Below are 21,056 nucleotides of genomic sequence, written 5' to 3' on the forward strand. Positions count from 1 at the left end.
CACCTTCAATGAATGGCCTATTTTAAAACTTTGTTCATATATAAGGCGCACCGCATTATAAGGCGCACCTACCATGAATGGCCTATTTTAAAACTTTGTTCATATATAAGGCGCACCGCATTATAAGGCGCATAGAATAGACGCTACAATAGAGGCTGGGTTACGTTATGCATCCCGTAGTGCGAGACGTGTTGTGGCTCAATATTGGTCCATATATATTATAAGGCGGATTATAAGGCGCACTGTCAGCTTTGAGAAAATTGGAGGTTTCTAGGGGTGCCTAATAGTTCAATGTTAAGATTTCATCATTGATATATAAACTATCAGACTGCGTGGTCGGTAGTAGTGGCTTTCAGTAGGCCTTTAAAGGCTCCTAAAGCGAGCTCACATTTGAATAAAAAGACACTATAATACAAATTTAAAAAAAGAAGGGAGCAATGCAGGGAGGATCTTTAAAGTGCCTTCTCTGCTGCTGGTAGAGGTCTTGCCCGTACCCGCAGAGCGCAGGCATCATTGCGGTAATTGTTCCGCTCGTTCTGACGACTTGCTTTTTATGCAAAACAGGCACACGGAAAAAAAGACAATATGCAATTATCTTGAGGAGAGAACAGCTGAATGTGGTTGATGAACAGTCTGGATTCAATCATACCCTTAGTGCGTTATATGCTATTAAACCGCAATACAGATAATGGCCTCCATTGCCTACTGAGTAATAATCCTACTCATAATCGCCTCCATTACTTTTATTAGGCTTGGCATTGTTATCATCACTCTTATTAATATTAGTCTGCTTTTCCACAGGAATCCAATGTCTTGGGCAGTCAAACTGGTGGAAAGGAACTCTGATGTTCATTTTGAGGGAAAATGTTTTGGAGCGTGCGCCTTATGCGTAACTATAGCATCAACTCTTTTGGCTCCAAACGCCGGCGCAGTGGTTTGAACACACAAGGGAATCCAGTAAGACACGATGTCACTAAATAAATGCGGTTAAAACAACTGTGAATACTCATTTGATGAAGTACCATATTTGCCGCACTATAAGGCGCACCTTCAATGAATGGCCTATTTTGAACTTTGTTCATATATAAGGCGCACCGCATTATAAGGCGCACCTTCAATGAATGGCCTATTTAAAACTTTGTTCATATATAAGGCGCACCGCATTATAAAGCGCATAGAATAGACGCTACAGTAGAGGCTGGGGTTACGTTGTGCATCCCGTAGTTGCGAGACCTGTTGTGGCTCAATATTGGTCCATATATAAGGCGCACTGTCAGCTTTTGAGAAAATTGGAGGTTTCTAGGGGCGCCTTATAGTGCGGAAAATACAGTATATTACAGTATTTTCTGGACCATAGGGCGGACCGCCGATGAATGGTCTATTTTTGATCTTTTTTCATGTATAAGGCGCACCGGATTATAAGGCGCACCTTCAATGAATGGCCTATTTTGAAACTTTGTTCATATATAAGGCGCACCGCATTATAAGGCGCACCTTCAATAAATGGCCTATTTTAAAACTTTGTTCATATATAAGGCGCACCCGCATTATAAGGCGCATAGAATAGACGCCACAGTAGAGGCTGGGGTTACGTTGTGCATCCCGTAGTTGCGAGACCTGTTGTGGCTCAATATTGGTCCATATATTTTATAAGGCGGATTATAAGGCGCACTGTCAGCTTTTGAGAAAATTGGAGGTTTCTAGGGGCGCCTAATAGTGCGGAAAATACGGTATAGTACAGTATTTTCTGGACCATACGGCGGACCGCCGATGAATGGTCTATTTTGATCTTTTTTCATGTATAAGGCGCACCGGATTATAAGGCGCACCTTCAATGAATGGCCTATTTTAAAACTTTGTTCATATATAAGACGCACCGCATTATAAGGCGCACCTTCAATGAATGGCCTATTTAAAACTTTGTTCATATATAAGGCGCACCGCATTATAAGGCGCATAGAATAGACGCCACAGTAGAGGCTGGGGTTACGTTATGCATCCCGTAGTTGCGAGACCTGTTGTGGCTCAATATTGGTCCATATATAAGGCGCACTGTCAGCTTTTGAGAAAATTGGAGGTTTCTAGGGGCGCCTTATAGTGCGAAAAATACAGTATATTACAGTATTTTCTGGACCATAGGGCGGACCGCCGATGAATGGTCTATTTTTTATCTTTTTTCATGTATAAGGCGCACCGGATTATAAGGCGCACCTTCAATGAATGGCCTATTTTAAAACTTTGTTCATATATAAGGCGCACCGCATTATAAGGCGCACCTTCAATGAATGGCCTATTTTAAAACTTTGTTTTTTTATATTTATATACAGATTTGAACAATAAGTTATTCACTGAAATATATTAATTAATTGTGGTTCTTACAAAAAATATATCTTATAAAATATAAAAGCTAAAATGTCTCTTAAAGCTCTGCCCCTTTAATTAGTGCATACTAAATCATTTAACTTTAGCCTACTACTACAACCATATTATTTACCAGCAACATAAAGTGAAACAGAGGCAGAGGTGTCCTGCCACAGTCAGTAACAAATAAACAGAAAACAGTAGTGGTCAAATACAAATAAGGCAACAAGAGAAGTATCCTACACTTCTCTTTTGTAAAGTAAATCTGAACAGCCTATATGGGCATCTACATCAACTTATATGATTTGCCTGAGAAGCTGGACAGGACAAAAAAAATAAATAAATAAATAAATTTAAAAAAAAAAAAAAAAAAAAAAAATATATATATATATATATATATATATATATATATATATATATATATATATATATATATATATATATATATATATATATATATAATATATATATATATATATATATATATTTTTAAATTTATTTTATTTTTTTTTAAATTTGTGGCGGACGTAATTTTTTCGTGGCGGGCCGCCACAAATAAATGAATGTGTGGGAAACACTGCTTATAGTCTGGAAAATACGGTAGTAGGTAATAAAATGGAACTGCATCGATCTTGGATAAAAAAAAAACAGCTGAAAAATCTATGTGTTGTCAGAAATTTTTGGGCACCTCACAATTTGACTGCGATTATTAATTCAGGGGATACAATTTGATTGTACATCGATTATTTATACATATACATACAGGGTTTCCCCTTAATGTAATGCTTAAATTAAGCATGATGAGTTGACTTGAAACTGTTTAATGTTGCACTTTTTATATGTAGAAGAAAAGTTTTGTCATTGTATTTAATCTGAGCAACAACTTGAGGCAGTTTAATGTTGATTAACATGGGCAGAATTTATTATAGTGTTCCCAATGTTAAAAGGATAAAGCCATTGTTTACAAATTTGGTAAATAAATAACCAAAAAATTTATATTTTGTTGTTTTCTTACTGTACCGAAAATGAACGGAATTGTGACCTCTAAACCGAGGTACGTACCGAACCGAAATTTTTGTGTACCGTTACACCTTCAAAATATGTTTTTTGTTTCTTTTACTTGCAACCAAATTAAAGTTTGCAATGCCTTCGAGCCCAGATCCTTGTGTGGAGCTGGCGAGAGTCAGGTTAATATATTGTAGCTCCCTGAAGAAATCACACAAAGTCTCCTTTCGGTTTTTTTTAGAATTTAATTTATGTTTATAAACTCAGGAAATATGTCCCTGGACACATGAGGACTTTGAATATGACCAATGTACGATCCTGTAACGACTTGGTATCGGATTGATACCCAAATTTGTGATATCATCCAAAACTATATAAAGCATCCAAACAACAGAAGAATAAGTGATTATTACATTTTAACAGAAGTGTAGATAGAACATGTTAAAAGAGAAAGTAAGCAGATATTAACAGTAAATGAACAAGTCGATTAAAATTTATTTTTCTAATACTTAATAGAAATAAAATAATAGAAATGATAAATGACACAATATGTTACTGCCTATGTCAGCGGGACTAAATTAGGAGCCTTTGTTTGTTTACTTACTACTAAAAGACAAGTTGTCTTGTATGTTCACTATTTTATTTAAGGACAAACTTGCAAAAAAAAAACATACACTACCGTTCAAAAGTTTGGGGTCACCCAAACAATTTTGTGGAATAGCCTTCATTTCTAAGACAAGAATAGACTGTCGAGTTTCAGATGAAAGTTCTCTTTTTCTGGCCCATTTTGAGCGTTTAATTGACCCCACAAATGTGATGCTCCAGAAACTCAATCTGCTCAAAGGAAGGTCAGTTTTGTAGCTTCTGTAACGAGCTAAACTGTTTTCAGATGTGTGAACATGATTGCACAAGGGTTTTCTAATCATCAATTATCCTTCTGAGCCAATGAGCAAACACATTGTACCATTAGAACACTGGAGTGATAGTTGCTGGAAATGGGCCTCTATACACCTATGTAGATATTGCACCAAAAAACAGACATTTGCAGCTAGAATAGTCATTACCACATTAGCAATGTATAGAGTGTATTTCTTTAAAGTTAAGACTAGTTTAAAGTTATTTTCATTGAAAAGTGCAGTGCTTTTCCTTCAAAAATAAGGACATTTCAATGTGACCCCAAACTTTTGAACGGTAGTGTATGTTTTAATGTAACATAAGATTTGTTGTTAAAACAAAGCCAATAATGCAATTTATTGTGGTCCCTTTTATTTAGAAAAGTACCGAAAAGTATCAAAATAATTTTGGTACCGGTACCAAAATATTGGTATCGGAACAACACTATCCTAGACACAGAAATTAAAGTTACCATGTGATGGTGGTATTGTAGTGGTAAAAAGTGGTGCACAAAGAATGATTATATCCAAAAATCAATTATATTCAAAATCAATAATAAAAGAACAACATAATCAACAGCACTTTGCTCTGTTTTGATGTAAAAAGACTGACCTCCCAGGAAGACAGAGTAATCCACCCTCTGGCAATGATTTAATTTAAAGTTGTTGGTTATTTTAGTGGTTAACTTCTTTTTCTCAACTTGCATGTAACAATTCGAACACTAAAAGTTAAAATGTTATTTATATTCTTTATTGCATTTGAACAAATGGACTACTCTTGAAGCACTTGGTCTTAAAAAAAAAAAAAAAAAAAAAAAAAAGGCAAGCATGTGTGTTTTCATTCACTGTGCACGTGTCACATGTGTGTGACCATGTTTTAGGGAGGCAACACCAGCTGAATGCTCTACAATCACAGAAACTTTTTTTTTTTTTTTTTTTTTTTTTTTACTGGCCCCGGATTTACGCCTCCTGTGACATTCCAGCTGACAAGAGGACCACAAAGATTCCCTGGCTGAACTTTTGACTCGGCCAGAAAAACTGTGGCACGAGCTTTTCCTGTTGCAAACATGATGGAGCTATTTTGGTGGCTGAAATGTAAGGGTGGGTGCCTGATGGTTCCAAGATGTGCTTTTGATGGAAAGCTCGCCAAAGAACAACCATAACAATACCAAAGCTAGCCAGGATTAGAACATCAGATGGGAGGAAGGTCCTTAGGGGTGGCATTTTCATACGTACAATGAGACTTGTGCACACTCTTCTGGTCCACACTGAGCCTGCGGTATTTTTTGGTTTTAATATGGTTTCTGTAAGAGGACAAACAGAAATCCCACTGTTTATATCAAACATGCTTCACTGATGAGAGTATTTGGTGAGGCGCTGTTTTGTCCTACTAATGTTGGCGGTCCTTGAACTCATTGTAGTTTGTTTACATGTACAACTTTCTCCAATCTGCCACAGAAAGACGTGTTTTATGCCACTCCTTCTTTGTCTTATTTTGTCCACCAAACGTTTTGTACTGTGCGCGAATGCACAAAGGTGAGCTTTGTTGATGTTATTGACTTGTTGGAGTGTTCATCAGGCATATTTGGTCAGTGCATGACTGCAAGCTAATCGATGCTAACATGCTAGTTAGGCTAGCTGTATGTACATATTGCATCATTATGCCTCGTTTGTAGGTATATTTAATTTCATTTACTGTCGTATGTGTATTTAATTTATATTTGCATGCCTCATGACACATTACCTGTATGTAACATTGGCTGCATTTCCGATAGTTGTTTGTGTGCCATGTTGTTCCAGACCACAGCAAACGTTAAAGATTGGAATAAATCCACAAGAAGAAGACAGCCTGCCCTTTCCTTTAACTTGGACACACACGTCTATACCTTTGGCCATTCTGAGCCAGTAATTTCCAGGAGTTATCTCACCCTCTGAGAAGTTTTACTAATGTTTTACAATTTTGTAAAAATGTGCAGAATAAATATTACATTTCAAAATTTCTGTCAACGAAGATTTGCGTTAGCCTGCGACACATTGTCATTTTGATTAATTAAACTAATTAAGACACTTACATCATGTGTTGCCTACATTATAACACTTATGTTATTGCACTTTGCGGCTTCAGACAGATTATTTTCTTGTATTTTTGGTCCAATATGGCTCTTTCAAAATGTTGGGTTGCCGACCCCTGGACTAGTAGGTAACAATCAACGTAATGGGCACCATTGTTCCAAGTTGATCTATTTTTCTTTCTTTTTTTGTCTTATTATGCAGAGGAAATAATTGAGAAGCACTGCACCACCCAAACTAGCCACCGGTTGTGCGGCTTTGCTCGTCCTAGTGTGCAATGAGATACCTTCATGGGAATGGGAGAACCATATTTGCGAGGCGCCGGAATGGGTTCTACCTCGGAGGGAGTTTGTTTACATGTACAAATTTCTCCAAAGACGTGTTTAATGCCACTCCTTCTTTGTCTCATTTTGTCCACCAAACGTTTTATACTGTGCGCGAATGCACAAAGGTGAGCTTTGTTGATGTTATTGACTTGTTGGAGTGCTCATCAGGCATATTTGGTCAGTGCATGACTGCAAGCTAATCGATGCTAACATGTTAGTTAGGCTAGCTGTATGTACATATTGCATCATTATGCCTCGTTTGTAGGTATATTTAATTACATTTACTGTCGTATGTGTATTTAATTTATATTTGCATGTCTCATGACACATCTGTATGCAATATTGGCTGCATTTCTGATAGTTGTTTGTGTGCCATGTTGTTCCAGACCACAGCAAACGTTAAAGATTGTAATAAATCCACAAGAAGAAGACAGTATGCCGTTTCCTTTAACTTGAACACACACATCTATACCTTTGGCCATTTTAAGCCAGTGATTTCCAGGAGTTATCTCATCCTTTGAGAAGTTTCACTAATGTTTTACAATTTTGCAAAAATGTGTAGAATAAATATTACATTTTAAAACATTTCTATCAACGAAAATTTGGGTCATCCTGCGACACATAGTCATTTTGAGGCTATTATAGCTAATTAAGACACTTACATCATGTGTTGCCTACATTATACCACTTATGTTATTGCACTTTGCGGGTTCAACCAGATTATTTTCTTGTATTTTTGGTCCAATATGGCTCTTTCAAAATTTTGGGTTGCCGACACCTGGACTAGTAGGTAACAATCAACGTAATGGGCACCATTGTTGTACGTTGATCTATTTTTCTTTCTTTTTGAGATACCTTCATGGGAATGGGAGAACCATATTTGCGAGGCGCCGGAATGGGGTCCACCTCGGAGGGAGTTTGTTTACATGTACAAATTTCTCCAATCTGCCACAGAAAGACGTGTTTTATGCCACTCCTTCTTTGTCTCATTTTATCCACCAAACATTTTATACTGTGCGTGAATGCACAAAGGTGAGCTTTGTTGATATTATGGACTTGTTGGAGTGCTCATCGGGCATATTTGGTCAGTGCATGACTGCAAGCTAATCCATACTTGCCAACCCTCCCGTTTTTAGCGGGAGAATCCCGGTATTCAGCGCCTCTCCCGACAACCTCCCGGCAGAGATTTTCTCCCGACAAACTCCCGGTATTCAGCCGGAGCTGGAGGCCACGCCCCCTCCAGCTCAATGCGGACCTGAGACTGAGTGGGGACAGCCTGTTCTCACGTCCGCTTTCCCACAATATAAACAGCTTGCCTGCCCAATGACGTCATAACATCTAGGGCTTTTAGAGAGTAGAGTGCACAACTGCGCACACAACAAGGAGACGAAGGAGAAGAACGAGGAAATTACAGGCATGGCGACGCCGTCGACGAGCAAGATGAAGGAATACGCTTGCAAGTTCCAAAACGAATGGAAACAAGAATTTCAGTTCATCCAGGGCAGTTCGAAGGGGAAGGTGTATGTTGCCTGTAAACTTTGTAGAACAGACTTCTCCATTGAACACGGTGGCCGAAATGATATACTCATCATGAACGGAGAAGTTAAACAGGACAATATTGCCATCTAATGGATAGCCACCGGAACACTGAAATTCAAGTATTTTTTTTTTCTATGTAAATAATATATATATATATATATATATATATATATATATATATATATATATATATATATATATATATATATATATATATATATATATATATATATACATATATGTATGAAATACTTGACTTTCAGTGAATTCTAGCTATATATATATATATATATATATATATATATATATATATATATATATATATATATATATATATAAATATATATATAGCTAGAATTCACTGAAAGTCAAGTATTTCATATATATATATATATATATATATATATATAGCTAGAATTCACTGAAAGTCAAGTATTTCATACATATATATATATATATATATGAAATATATATGAAATACTCGAGTTAGTGAATTCTAGCTGTAAATAACCACGGCCCAAACCACGCCCCCCCACCCCCTACCCCCCACCTCCCGATATTGGAGGTCTCAAGGTTGGCAAGTATGAGCTAATCAATGCTAACATGCTATTTAGGCTAGCTGTATGTACATATTGCATCATTATGCCTCGTTTGTAGGTATATTTGAACTCATTTAAACCACCCAAACTAGCCACCGGTTGTGCGGCTACGCTCGTCCAAGTGTGCAATGAGATACCTTCATGGGAATGGGAGAACCATATTTGCGAGGCGCCGGAATGGGGTCCACCTCGGAAGGAGGGCGAGGAAGGCGAGGAGGGCGGCCGGGAATGGTGTGACGGGTGCGACGGCGGTGAGCCCAGACTACTGGCCAGGAAGGTCCCCATGAAGGAGGCGGAGGAGTTTCCCATCAATCCACTTCCTGCGAGGTGGAGAGAAAACACGGTTAGAAAACACAAACAATGACACGTTGATTCAAAAAGCGTTTCCGGAATCATTAAACTCGAAATTTTGAATGCTGCCCCCTGGGAGGGGGTGAATGAATGAATGCATGTGTGAGAGCGTCACACTCTGACAGAAGAGTCCTGGTCCTCTCCCTGTGGACACATCTCACAGCTGAGCACACTTTTCCAGGCTCCCTCCCCTATCGCTCTCACACACTTTCTGCTCCCTCGTGTGTCCTCCATCCATTATCCTCTGCTCTCCATCCACCCTCAATCTTCCTCATCGCTCTGTTCCAGTTCTCTCCATCTTCCCATTTCACAGTGGGAATCATACTTTTTTTCAACTTGAGTTAAATTTAGACATTTTTCTTCCCTCTTGATTTTATCAGAGCGTATCAGCTCTCCGAGCCCAAGTTATGTCATCCTAAAACGGCCCATACCTTCCCAGATCTTCCCTGGGACCTAGGGCTGGGCGATATGGACGAAAAAGTATATCTCAATATATTTTTTACTTAAACTGGATATTCAATATACGCTATATTGCCAAAAGTATTTGGCCACCCGTCCAAATCATCAGAATCAGGTGTCCTAATCACTTGGCCCGGATTAGGTAACGCACAGTTGTATAAAATCAAGCACTTACACTGCAAAAACTAAAATATAAGTAAGATTAAATATCTCAAATAAGGGTGATATTTGCTTATTTTCTGTCTAATAAGATAATTATTCTCACTAAGCAGATTTTATGTTAGAGTGTTTTACTTGTTTTAAGAGTTTTGGTCCTAAATGATCTCAGTAAGCTGTGTCATCAACACTCACAAGTGTCAAGACTTGGACTATGGGTTGTTTGTTTTCCCGAGATGCAAGTAAAGTTGGACCGGACATGGCGTGAAGGTAAAGACATGATTTATTTTTAACTCTAAACTACAAAAAAAAGGTGCAAACAAAAGGCGCGCACAAAGGCGGAGAACAAACTCGACTAATGAAACAAAAATGAGCACTTGGGGAAAAAAAACTATGAACAATAAACACAAACTTACTTGGAACGCAGGGAACTATGGCATGGATTTCAAAGGTAGCATGGAGGTACAGAAGTAGCATGGGTGTCAGAAGCAAAACAGAGTTAGTAAGGATAATGTCACCAGGACGATCAACAGAAAAAGACAGGCTTGAATAACAGTGACATGATTAGTGACAGGTGTGCGAGTGCAAAACGTGAGACAGGTGCGTGACATGAGGACAGGTGAAAACTAATGGGTTGTCATGGAAACAAAACAAACAAGAGTGCACAAAAGGTCCAAAAACCAAACCGAACATAACCAAAACAAAACATGATCACACAGACATGACAACAAGTATACAACTACTTTTTTAAAGTAAGAATTTCTTATTTCAAGCATGAAAAAAAAAATCATGACTTTGACACAATTGTGTCTCATAATTAAAACAGATGAAAGCCAAATGGACTTTGCTGTTTTATTTTCAATGTAACAATAGAAAATACGTACTCATATAGTAGTACAGTTGTTATTAGTGAGAATATACTTATTTTAAGGTATTTTTGGGATTCATTGAGGTTAGCTAATTTTACTTGTTTTGGAAAGTCTTGATAAGCCGAATTTTCTTGTTGTATTGGCAGATAATTTTGCTTAGTTCAAATCAAATACCCCTAATTTTTGTATATTTTTTTATTGTTTTTGAACACTGACTTTTTGCAGTGTAGGCATGGAGACTGCTTCTACAAACATTTGTGAAAGAATGGGCCGCTCTCAGGAGCTCACACTGCAAAAAGTCAGTGTTGAAAAACAAGGGGGAAAAAAATACAAAAATGAGGGGTATTTTATTTGAACTAAGCAAAATTATCTGCCAATAGAACAAGAAAATTCAGCTTGTCAAGACTTTCCGAAACAAGTAAAATTAGCTAACCTCAACAAATCCAAAAATACCTTAAAATAAGTATATTCTCACATACAAACAGCGTGCCGGCCCAATCACATAATATCTACGGCTTTTCACACACACACAAGTGAATGCCACGCATACTTGGTCAACAGCCATACAGGTCACACTGAGGGTGACCGTATAAACAACTTTAACACTGTTACAAATATGCGCCACCCTGTGAACCAACACCAAACAAGAATGACAAACACATTTTGGGAGAACATCCGCACCGTAACACAACATAAACACAACAGAACAAATACCCAGAACCCCTTGCAGCACTAACTTTTCCGGGACGCTACAATATACACCCCCCCGCTACTTCCAACCCCACCCACCTCAACCTCCTCATGCTCTCTAAGGGAGAGCATGTCCCAAATTCCAAGCTGCTGCTTTGAGGCATGTTAAAAAAAATAATGCACTTTGTGACTTCAATAATAAATATGGCAGTGCCATGTTGGCATTTTTTTTTTCCATAACTTGAGTTGATTTATTTTGGAAAACCTTGTTACATTGTTTAATGCATCCAGCGGGGCATCACAACAAAATTAGGCATAATAATGTGTTAATTCCACGGTTGATATCGGAATCGGTAATTAAGAGTTGGACAATATCAGAATATTGGATTTCGGCAAAAAAGCCATTATCGGACATCTCTAATGAATACAGTTTGATTTTATTTTATTTGATTTATGATTTAATTTACGTATTTGAAGTATTTTAATTACTGGTATGCAAACTTGTTGTTTTTTTGTTGACCAAAATGTGCATGTTTTTCCTTTGTTTATGTACTTTAGCGGTTCAGCCACTGTTTAAACACCAGCATTGTCTTGGTGCTAGTATCAGTTCAAATGCAGACCAATTCACTTTTAACATGTTTGCATTGAAACTTTTTCAAAACTAAAGACAACTCTCCGCTCCCACACACCAGTGCTCTCATGTGCACGTGATTTCAGCAGCCGTATGGAAACAGTGTCTGCGGATAAAAAATTCCGAGCAAAGTCTGCGGGCTATAGAGCGTTTTCTATTGGGGCTCCAGTACTATGGAATGCATTCCCGGTAACAGTTAGAGATGCTACCTCAGTACAAGCATTTAAGTCCCATCTGCGGTCTTCTCCAAGGTTTCTCATGGTCATTCTCATCGACATCCCACTGGGTTGTGAGTTTTTCCTTGCCCTTATGTGGGCTCTGAACCGAGGATGTCGTTGTGGCTTGTGCAGCCCTTTGAGACACTTGTGATTTAGGGCTATATAAATAAACATAGATTGATTGATTGAGCACTCCATGCTGTTTGGTTGTTATAAATGTGTATTATTTACAATAATTTTAACGATAAATCAAAGCTACATAATTGTGGGGGGGCGTGGCCAGCGGGCCTGCGGAGAAGCGGGGCGTGTCAGGACCGGCCTCGAGATTAGCGGCAGGTGCGTAGATGACACCGCTGTGAGTGTTTGTCTGATCACCTGTCGCTCTGTTAAAGGAGGCAGTCGGGAAGGAGAAGGGAGTGTCGTTGATGGTGGTTGGGGAGCAAGACGCACTGATGATGGAGAAAAAACATTTATGGAAAAATAAATCGCTGTTTGAACCATGAACAAAGCTGTCCTCCACAATAATATAAATCAAAGCTTTTTTCGAATCAAATGAATTGATTTAATGGAATATTCTTTGCAACTCTAAACAATACACCATCCCTAATAAGGAATGACCCAATTCGAGAACCCCGGCCCTCGGTTTTGGGTGAGCATGTCTGTTTATTTTTTTTTTGTTTAGGAACAAGTAACAATTCCTGTGATTGTTGCTCTTGAAATGACTTCCAGATGAGGCTCGATGCTAATTTTTAATCAGCGTGGCGCCACAACAAATGTTTTATCAAGAGTGCAATCAGGATAATGCTGTGTTGCAGTTTTTTTTTTAGTTTTTTTTATCTCCTCTGCATCTTCTGCTGGTTCTATATTGTTATTTTTTTCACAAGCTTTGATGTTTTTTTTTTTAGTAAAATTATTATGTAAGCTTGCAGACTACTGTAGTTTAACGTCACCAAAAAAAAAAAAAACGGGACTTATTTGCTACAACATATTGCTATTGGTATGACATTACGCGGCATGGCTATTAATAATGACTATTGCTCCTTCCCGACTCTCCCCTTTGTTCCCCATTATAATGATTGCACCAGCAGAGCAATCTATCCCTGGCTACTGTGTGTTTAACAAGACTATATGATGAGTAATTGACCATTTGTAACAATGCTGTACACGGACTAGACTTGGGGCCTGATTGTCTATTATGCATTTCCGGAGAAAAACACACTCGTTAAGAAGCGTTTTAAATTGCATTGCCGTTACTGCACGAGTGCCATGTTCGCACCCAACCCCCGCCTTAGTCACACTACCACAAAGTGTCTTGGATATGCAGAGCAGTGTTTTTCAACCTTTTTTGAGCCGAGGCACATTTTTTTGCGTTGGAAAAAATCCGGAGGCAACACCACCAGCAGAAATCATTAAAAAACGAAACTCAGTTGATAGTAAAAAGTCGTTGTCGCAATTGTTGGATATGACTTTAAACCAGACCTGGGCAAATTAAGGCTCGGGGGCCACATGCAGCCCGTAAAAGGCCTACTGAAATGAAATTGTTTTATTTAAACGGGGATAGCAGATCCATTCTATGTGTCATACTTGATCATTTCGCGATATTGCCATATTTTTGCTGAAAGGATTTAGTAGAGAACGACGACGATAAAGTTCGCAACTTTTGGTCGCTGATAAAAAAAAAAAGCCTTGCCTGTACCGGAAGTAGCGTGACGTCACAGGAGGAAGGGCTCCTCACATTTCCCCATTGTTTACAATGCAGCCAGAGAGATTCGGACCGAGAAAGCGACGATTACCCCATTAATTTGAGCGAGGATGAAAGATTCGTGGATGAGGAAAGTGAGAGTGAAGGACTAGAGTGCAGTGCAGGACGTATCTTTTTTCGCTCTGACCGTAACTTTGGTACAAGGGTTCATTGGATTCCACACTTTCTCCTTTTTCTATTGTGGATCACAGATTTGTATTTTAAACCACCTCGGATACTATATCCTCTTGAAAATGAGAGTCGAGAACGCAAAATGGACATTCACAGTGACTTTTATCTCCACGACAATACATCGGCGAAACACTTTAGCTACGGAGCTAACGTGATAGCATCGGGCTGAAATGCAGATAGAAACAAAATAAATAAACCCCTGACTGGAAGGATAGACAGAAGATCAACAATACTATTAAACCATGGGCATGTAAAAAAACATCAATCACAACTGAATGCATATCTATGGAACTATGCTAGATTAGAGGTTGCACTTTAACTATTTTTTGTTTTATATTTGACCGATCTATAGGTTTTTATTTCGTAATTGTGTGAATGCTCCAAAGCATTCACACATATGGTTTTCTACACCAAAATTCATCTATTTATTATTCAACTTCTTCTTCTTCTCCAGATTTTGGCGCGCTCTACCTTCCATATTTTTCATCCCATTCAAACCGTTCCAACTTCAAACTGTTCAGCCTGTTTGGGAATCGCTGGCTTTCCTTTGACAAATTCCCCCAAAATTCCCAGATTTCTGGGATATTTTTCCCCATTCAAAATGAATTGGCCATTTTTTTCAAACCATTGCACCTTCAACACATTTCACCATCCTGGAAATTCAAACTACCTGTTTTCCAAGTTCAAAAAAATTCCAGGATTTTCCAGAATTCCTGGTTTTCCAAAGTCCTATTTCCACCCTTTTTTCTGGCGACTACTCCTCTGACATTTGTCAACCCACTGCAACCGTTCCACCGTCAAAACATTCCTCTTAATTAGGACAAAAAAATAAGTTAATTTTTCCCCAAATTCCGTAATACCAATTCTCAATTCAACATGTTACTACTTCAACATTTCTCGACCGATTCAGAAAATGTCAATACCAACCATTTCAACTCATTTAGACCATTCAAGTTTTTTACCATTTAAAAAAAAATTCCCGCTTTCCCCAAAATTCCCAAATTATTTGGACATTCCCATTGAAATCAATAGGACATTCTTCAAAGTTCCACAATTCCCAAACCCCTATTTCCACCCTTTTTTCTGGCGACTATTCCTCCCACATTTTTCAACCCACTGCAACCTTTCCACCGTCAAAACATTCCTCTTAATCAGGACAAAAAACGGAGTTGTTTTTTGAACTGGAAAAATTCCCGGTTTTCCCCAAATTCCGTAATACCATTTCTCAATTCAACATGTTACTACTTCAACATTACTCGACCGATTTGAAAAATTTCAACACCAACCATTTCAACTCATTCAGACCATTCAAGTTTTTTTTACCATATTAAAAAAAAGTCCCGCTTTTCCCAAAATTCCCAAATGATTTGGACATGCCCACTGAAATCAATAGGAAATTCTTCAAAGTTCCACAATTCCCAGAGCCCTATTTCCACCCTTTTTTCTGGCTACTTTACTCCTTCCACATTTTTCAACCCACTGCAACCGTTCCACCGTCAAAACATTCCTCCTAATCAGGACAAAAAACGAAGTTAATTTTTTAACTGGAAAAATTCCCGGGTTTTCCTGAAATTCCGTAATACCATTTCTCAATTCAACATGTTACTACTTCAACATTTCTCGGCCGATTTGGAAAATGTCAACACCAACCATTTCAACGCATTCAGACCATTCAAGTTTTTTACCATTTAAAAAAAAATTCTTGCTTGTCCCAAAATCCCCAAATTATTTGAACATTCCCATTGAAATCAATGGGACATTCTTCAAAGTTCCAGAATTCCCAAACCCCTATTTCCACCCTTTTTTCTGGCGACTATTCCTCCCACATTTTTCAACCCACTGCAACCTTTCCACCGTCAAAACATTCCTCTTAATCCGGACAAAAAACAGAGTTGTTTTTTGAACTGGAAAAATTCCCGGTTTTCCCGAAATTCTAGGAATTCCGTAATACCATTTCTCAATTCAACATTTTACTACTTCAACATTTCTCGACCAATTTGAAAAATGTCAACACCAACCATTTCAACTCATTCAGACCATTCAAGTTTTTTACCATTTAAAGAAAAAAATCCCACTTTCCCCAAAATTCCCAAATTATTTGGACATTCCCATGGAAATCAATAGGAGATTCTTCAAAGTTCCACAATTGTCAAACCCCTATTTCCACCCTTTTTTCTGGCGACTTCCCTCCTCCCACATTTTTCAACCCACTGCAACCGTTCCACTGTCAAAACATTCCTCCTAATTAGGACAAAAAACGGAGTTGTTTTTTGAACTGGAAAAATTCCCGGTTTTCCCGAAATTCCGTATTACCATTTCTCAATTCAACATGTTACTACTTCAACATTTCTCGACCGATTCGGAAAATGTCAACACCAACCATTTCAACGCATTCAGACCCATCAAGTTTTTTACCATTTTAAAAAAAATTCCCGCTTTTCCCAAAATCCCAAATTATTTGGACATTCCCATTGAAATCAATAGGACATACTTCAAAGTTCCACAATTCCCAAACCCCTATTTCCACCCTTTTTTCTGGCGACTATTCCTTTCACATTTTTCAACCCACTGCAACCTTTCCACCGTCAAAACATTCCTCTTAATCCGGACAAAAAACGGAGTTGTTTTTTGAACTGGAAAAATTCCTGGTTTTCCCGAAATTCTAGGAATTCCGTAATACCATTTCTCAATTCAACATGTTACTACTTCAACATTTCTCGACCAATTTGAAAAATGTCAACACCAACCATTTCAACTCATTCAGACCAATCAAGTTTTTTACCATTTAAAAAAAAATTCCCTATACATCCATCCATTTTCTACCTCTTGTCCCTATCGGGGTCACGGGGGGTGTTGGAGCCTATTTTCCCGAAATTCCCAAATTATTTGAACATTCCCATTGAAATCAATAGGTCATTCTTCAAAGTTCCAGAATCCCCAAAGCCCTATTTCCACCCTTTTTTCTGGCGACTTTACTCCTCCCACATTTTTCAACCCACTGCAACCTTTCCACTGTCAAAACATTCCTCCTAATTAGGACAAAAAACAGAGTAGTTTTTTGAACTGGAAAAATTCACGGTTTTCCCGATATTCTAGGAATTCCGTAATACCATTTCTCAATTCAACATGTTACTACTTCAACATTTCTCGGCCGATTTGGAAAATGTCAACACCAACCATTTCAACTCATTCAGACCGTTCAAGTTTTTTACCATTTTAAAAAAAAAATCCCTATTTTCCCGAAATTCCCAGATTATTTGAACATTCCCGTTGAAATCAATAAGTCATTCTTCAAAGTTCGACAATTCCCAAAGCCCTATTTCCACCCTTTTTTCCGGCGACTTTACTCCTCCCACATTTTTCAACCCACTGCAACCGTTCCACCGTCAAAACATTCCTCCTAATTATGACAAAAAAACGGAGTTGTTTTTTGAACTAGAAAAATTCCCGGTTTTCCCGATATTCCAGGAATTCCGTAATACCATTTCTCAATTCAACATGTTTCTACTTCAACATTTCTCGACCGATTAGAAAAATGTCAACACCAACCATTTCAACTCATTCCGACCATTCAATTTATTTTACCATTAAAAAAAAAAATCCCGCTTTTCCCAAAATTCCCAAATTTTTTGGTCATTCCCATTGATATCAATGGGACATTCTTCAAAGTTCCACAATTCCCACATTTTTCATCTGATTAAAACTGTTCCAACTTCAAAAATATTCAGCCTGTTTGGGAATGATGTGCTTTACTTCAACAATTTTAAAACATTTCCAGGATTTCAGTTCAACTTCAGCATTGGAACATTCACACGCAATTCCTTCAGGAATTGCCTCACCTATTTATTGCTAATTTGCCAACATGTTTGTTGTATATTATATGCAAATGGCAACTGAAGCAATATTGGTCATATCTTTGCAAACAGCTCTTTTTATCAAGATTTTTTCTGCCTTCTGGCGCCAAATGAGGGGAACGTACCACTAATATTATGCCTTTTGAGGTAGTATCACAACCGTGACAGAGGCAGGATGTCTGTGTCAAAGCAAATGTCAAAATCCCAGGACAGGCGTGTAAAGTTAAAAACCCACTCCACAATATCCCATATTGTCTGGATTCTGTGTGAAAGGCAAAGTAGTTTATTGTCATATTTCGTAGGATATATAAGAGGCTATTGTGATTCAGCCTGCTGACACGCTGCAGTGTCCTTCACTTTTCTAGTTTCTACCTTATCGCCTCCGTCTCTGGTTCCACCTCATGTGCCTGCGGTACGATCCTGTCAGACCTCAGAAGACGACAGGGATGTGTCGAGGGGGGGGTTTGAGGACAGTGGGGGATGGATTAAGGCTAGCGTAGTTTCCAGGCAAGCACGCATCCAGCCCCCATCATTCAGACACCCGGAAAGTCCTGGTACAACACTGCCATTCACCGTATATACACCATCCCGCCCTGGTTTCTGCCTTATTTTCCCCTCCAGGTACCCAAGCCTAGCCTCCTCGGTGCCTGCGGCTCACATAAATCAGCTAATCCTCCTACATTATTAACAATGTCGCCCCGGAGAGAAAGAAAGGGTTAGAGAGACATTGAGAGTGACAGCAAAGCCTTTTTCGGTGCACAACAAGGGGGAGAGGTGTCTCTGGTAGGAAGACAAGGGTGCAAAACATGGAAAGGAGGTGTCTAGATATCGAGAAAGGAGGAGGAACAGCAGGATGTGACTCTCTCTAGTAACCCAATCTGGATTGTGACGCTCTGTCCTCAAATCTAGACGTAGTATAGCCCTGAATGGTTCAATTCTCATCATGTCACTTACGTCAGCGTCCTCTGGGATCTGCTAACCTCTGTGACAGTTTGAAGCTTAATGAATCTGAGGTGTTGGCGAGAGACTGCATGGTCCAAGCTCTCCTTACCGTGTTGAGGCTGCAGGTTTGTGAGCCAAACAGGAACTAGGCCTTGTCTACATTAAGCCGGATAACTCCTTCGACCAATAATTATTTAGCCGAAGCATCGTTTCAGCCACACTAAACCATCGTTTAACCCTGTAACACCCCTTGTTGTAAAATTAAAATTACAACGTTACCTTTAACCATCCTAAAAAACAATCTGTTATATATTTGTTTTGTTTTTTTACCACATTTACATAGTCATTGGGTCCTATTGTTCAGTCTCACAAGGCTATTGGATCATACATTTGTTTGTTGGCCATGAACTCACACAACCTCTCAAGGTTTCCTTCGAACAAAATCTATTTGTTTCATTGGACTGGATTCATCAGATTCAAGTAATTAAAATGTATTTTATATTTTTTTTGGTTGTTATTGCAATGTCTAGAGCATGTACATATGTAGTTATTGTGGAACAGATGCATCACATTTCATTTAGAGCTTGTTATATAATTGTTGCAATTATACAACACTGGGTGAATGTGGTAGTCAAATAGCTGGCTTGTTGCAGTGGGCTCAAACAGGTTGTATTCCCTCCACTACATCACTGTCTGAAGTATTTTCTCTATACATGGATAGTATACATTCTACAGATGTTTTACAAACAGGGACTGTTTTTAGGGCTTTCACCACCAATGAAAGTCTTCATTACGAATGTCATGAAAAGAAAATAAAGAGGGGGGAAAAGCGTTTTTTAAGAGTTGTATCTTGTTTCATATTTTTTATATTTGTAATAAATGACTTCATAAAAATATAACTAATGTGTGATTATTATACCGTTATGGGGCTAAGTAAGCAATCAACCCTGCAAATGAACCCTTAGTTGTTCAGACAACGTGAGTACAAATACAGAAATTCTGCTCCCATCAAAGCCCAATGTTGCAATATTACAACATTTCTATAAAAACATACATAACATTATTTGTCAAATAAAGGTCGAATATATATTTTTTTAGGTTTTTCTATATTTGGGTCTTAGAGCGTTTTAAGGTCCCCCTCCTTGGATCATTTTGTACACGGGTAAGTGCGCCGTGTATTTCTTGAATCTCCGGCTCTTAGCTTTGTATGGACTCATCTATCGTTTACAAACTGAGTTTCGGAGAGGAAGTGACGCCAGAAAGACCGAGCCCCACACAGGAAGTGACGTCAGAAAGAACGCGCCACAGCCAGCTTCGTAACAACCTGTTTCCACCCGGCGGTAAACACTAGAAAGATCCAGACATGCCCGTGTATCTCCTTCCTCTACATGTACAAACGCTTGTGGAAATCACACATGAATACCTTAAGAGAAAGCGATTGCAGCTATTTGGGATACAACACTTCTCAGACGGCAAGAGAACTTACGAATGTCCAGGTCAGCTGTGATTCTACTTACCGAAAAACTTTGTCCATTTGTCGAATGGGAGACAACGGGAATACGGGCTGCCGTGGATGTGATAAAAAATGTAGCGTGTGCTTTGTATTATTACCTGGCTGACGAGGGAAGACTATCTACGGAAAACATCGAATGCATTCGGACTGGCAAAGCAGACTGTATCAGTTAATGTCCGCCATGTATGTCGCGGACTCAACGTCTAGGTCCAGAGTATATAAAGTCACCAAAAACGAATGGACAACGAAGGTGAAGGCAAAAGAGTGAGGAGTGTCCTGACCAGATATCCAGATTACCTAGATTGATTGATGTAAAATGTTCTTTATCACATTGTTTACTTTCAGGTGTCCATTAAAGATTTGATTAATTTATGATGTCTCGGGTGTGATTCACTACAATAGGGCCCCACCGCACACTGGATTCCAGTTAATTGAAATACCACAACACTGGATATTGTTCAGATAAGTTACATTTAATTTAAGAACTTGCACACAAAGCAACACCGGAGGTGACTATGATATGCGCATTTTCCGTGCATGCGTATTAGGTCGCGTTGCGGGGGGGGGTCTTAAACGACCATTGTGTGTGTGTGGACAAGGATAAAGTTAGGTGGGATTTACCCTGGATAACCTGGGACCCTAGTGTA

General features: G+C 38.6%; 1 protein-coding gene across 1 annotated transcript in view; it reads right to left on the reverse strand.

Annotated features, from left to right (window-relative positions):
• LOC133642982 (BAH and coiled-coil domain-containing protein 1-like) overlaps window positions 1-21,056 on the reverse strand; it is a 148,069-nt gene that overhangs the window by 5,039 nt on the left and 121,974 nt on the right. Inside the window, exon 3 of the mRNA XM_062037405.1 lies at window positions 8,931-9,113. Coding sequence (XP_061893389.1) covers window positions 8,931-9,113 — 183 coding nt within the window. The remainder of the gene's footprint in view (window positions 1-8,930; window positions 9,114-21,056) is intronic.

The sequence above is a fragment of the Entelurus aequoreus genome, linkage group LG25 (genome assembly GCF_033978785.1).
Source record: "Entelurus aequoreus isolate RoL-2023_Sb linkage group LG25, RoL_Eaeq_v1.1, whole genome shotgun sequence".
Classification (NCBI taxonomy): Eukaryota; Metazoa; Chordata; class Actinopteri; order Syngnathiformes; family Syngnathidae; genus Entelurus; species Entelurus aequoreus.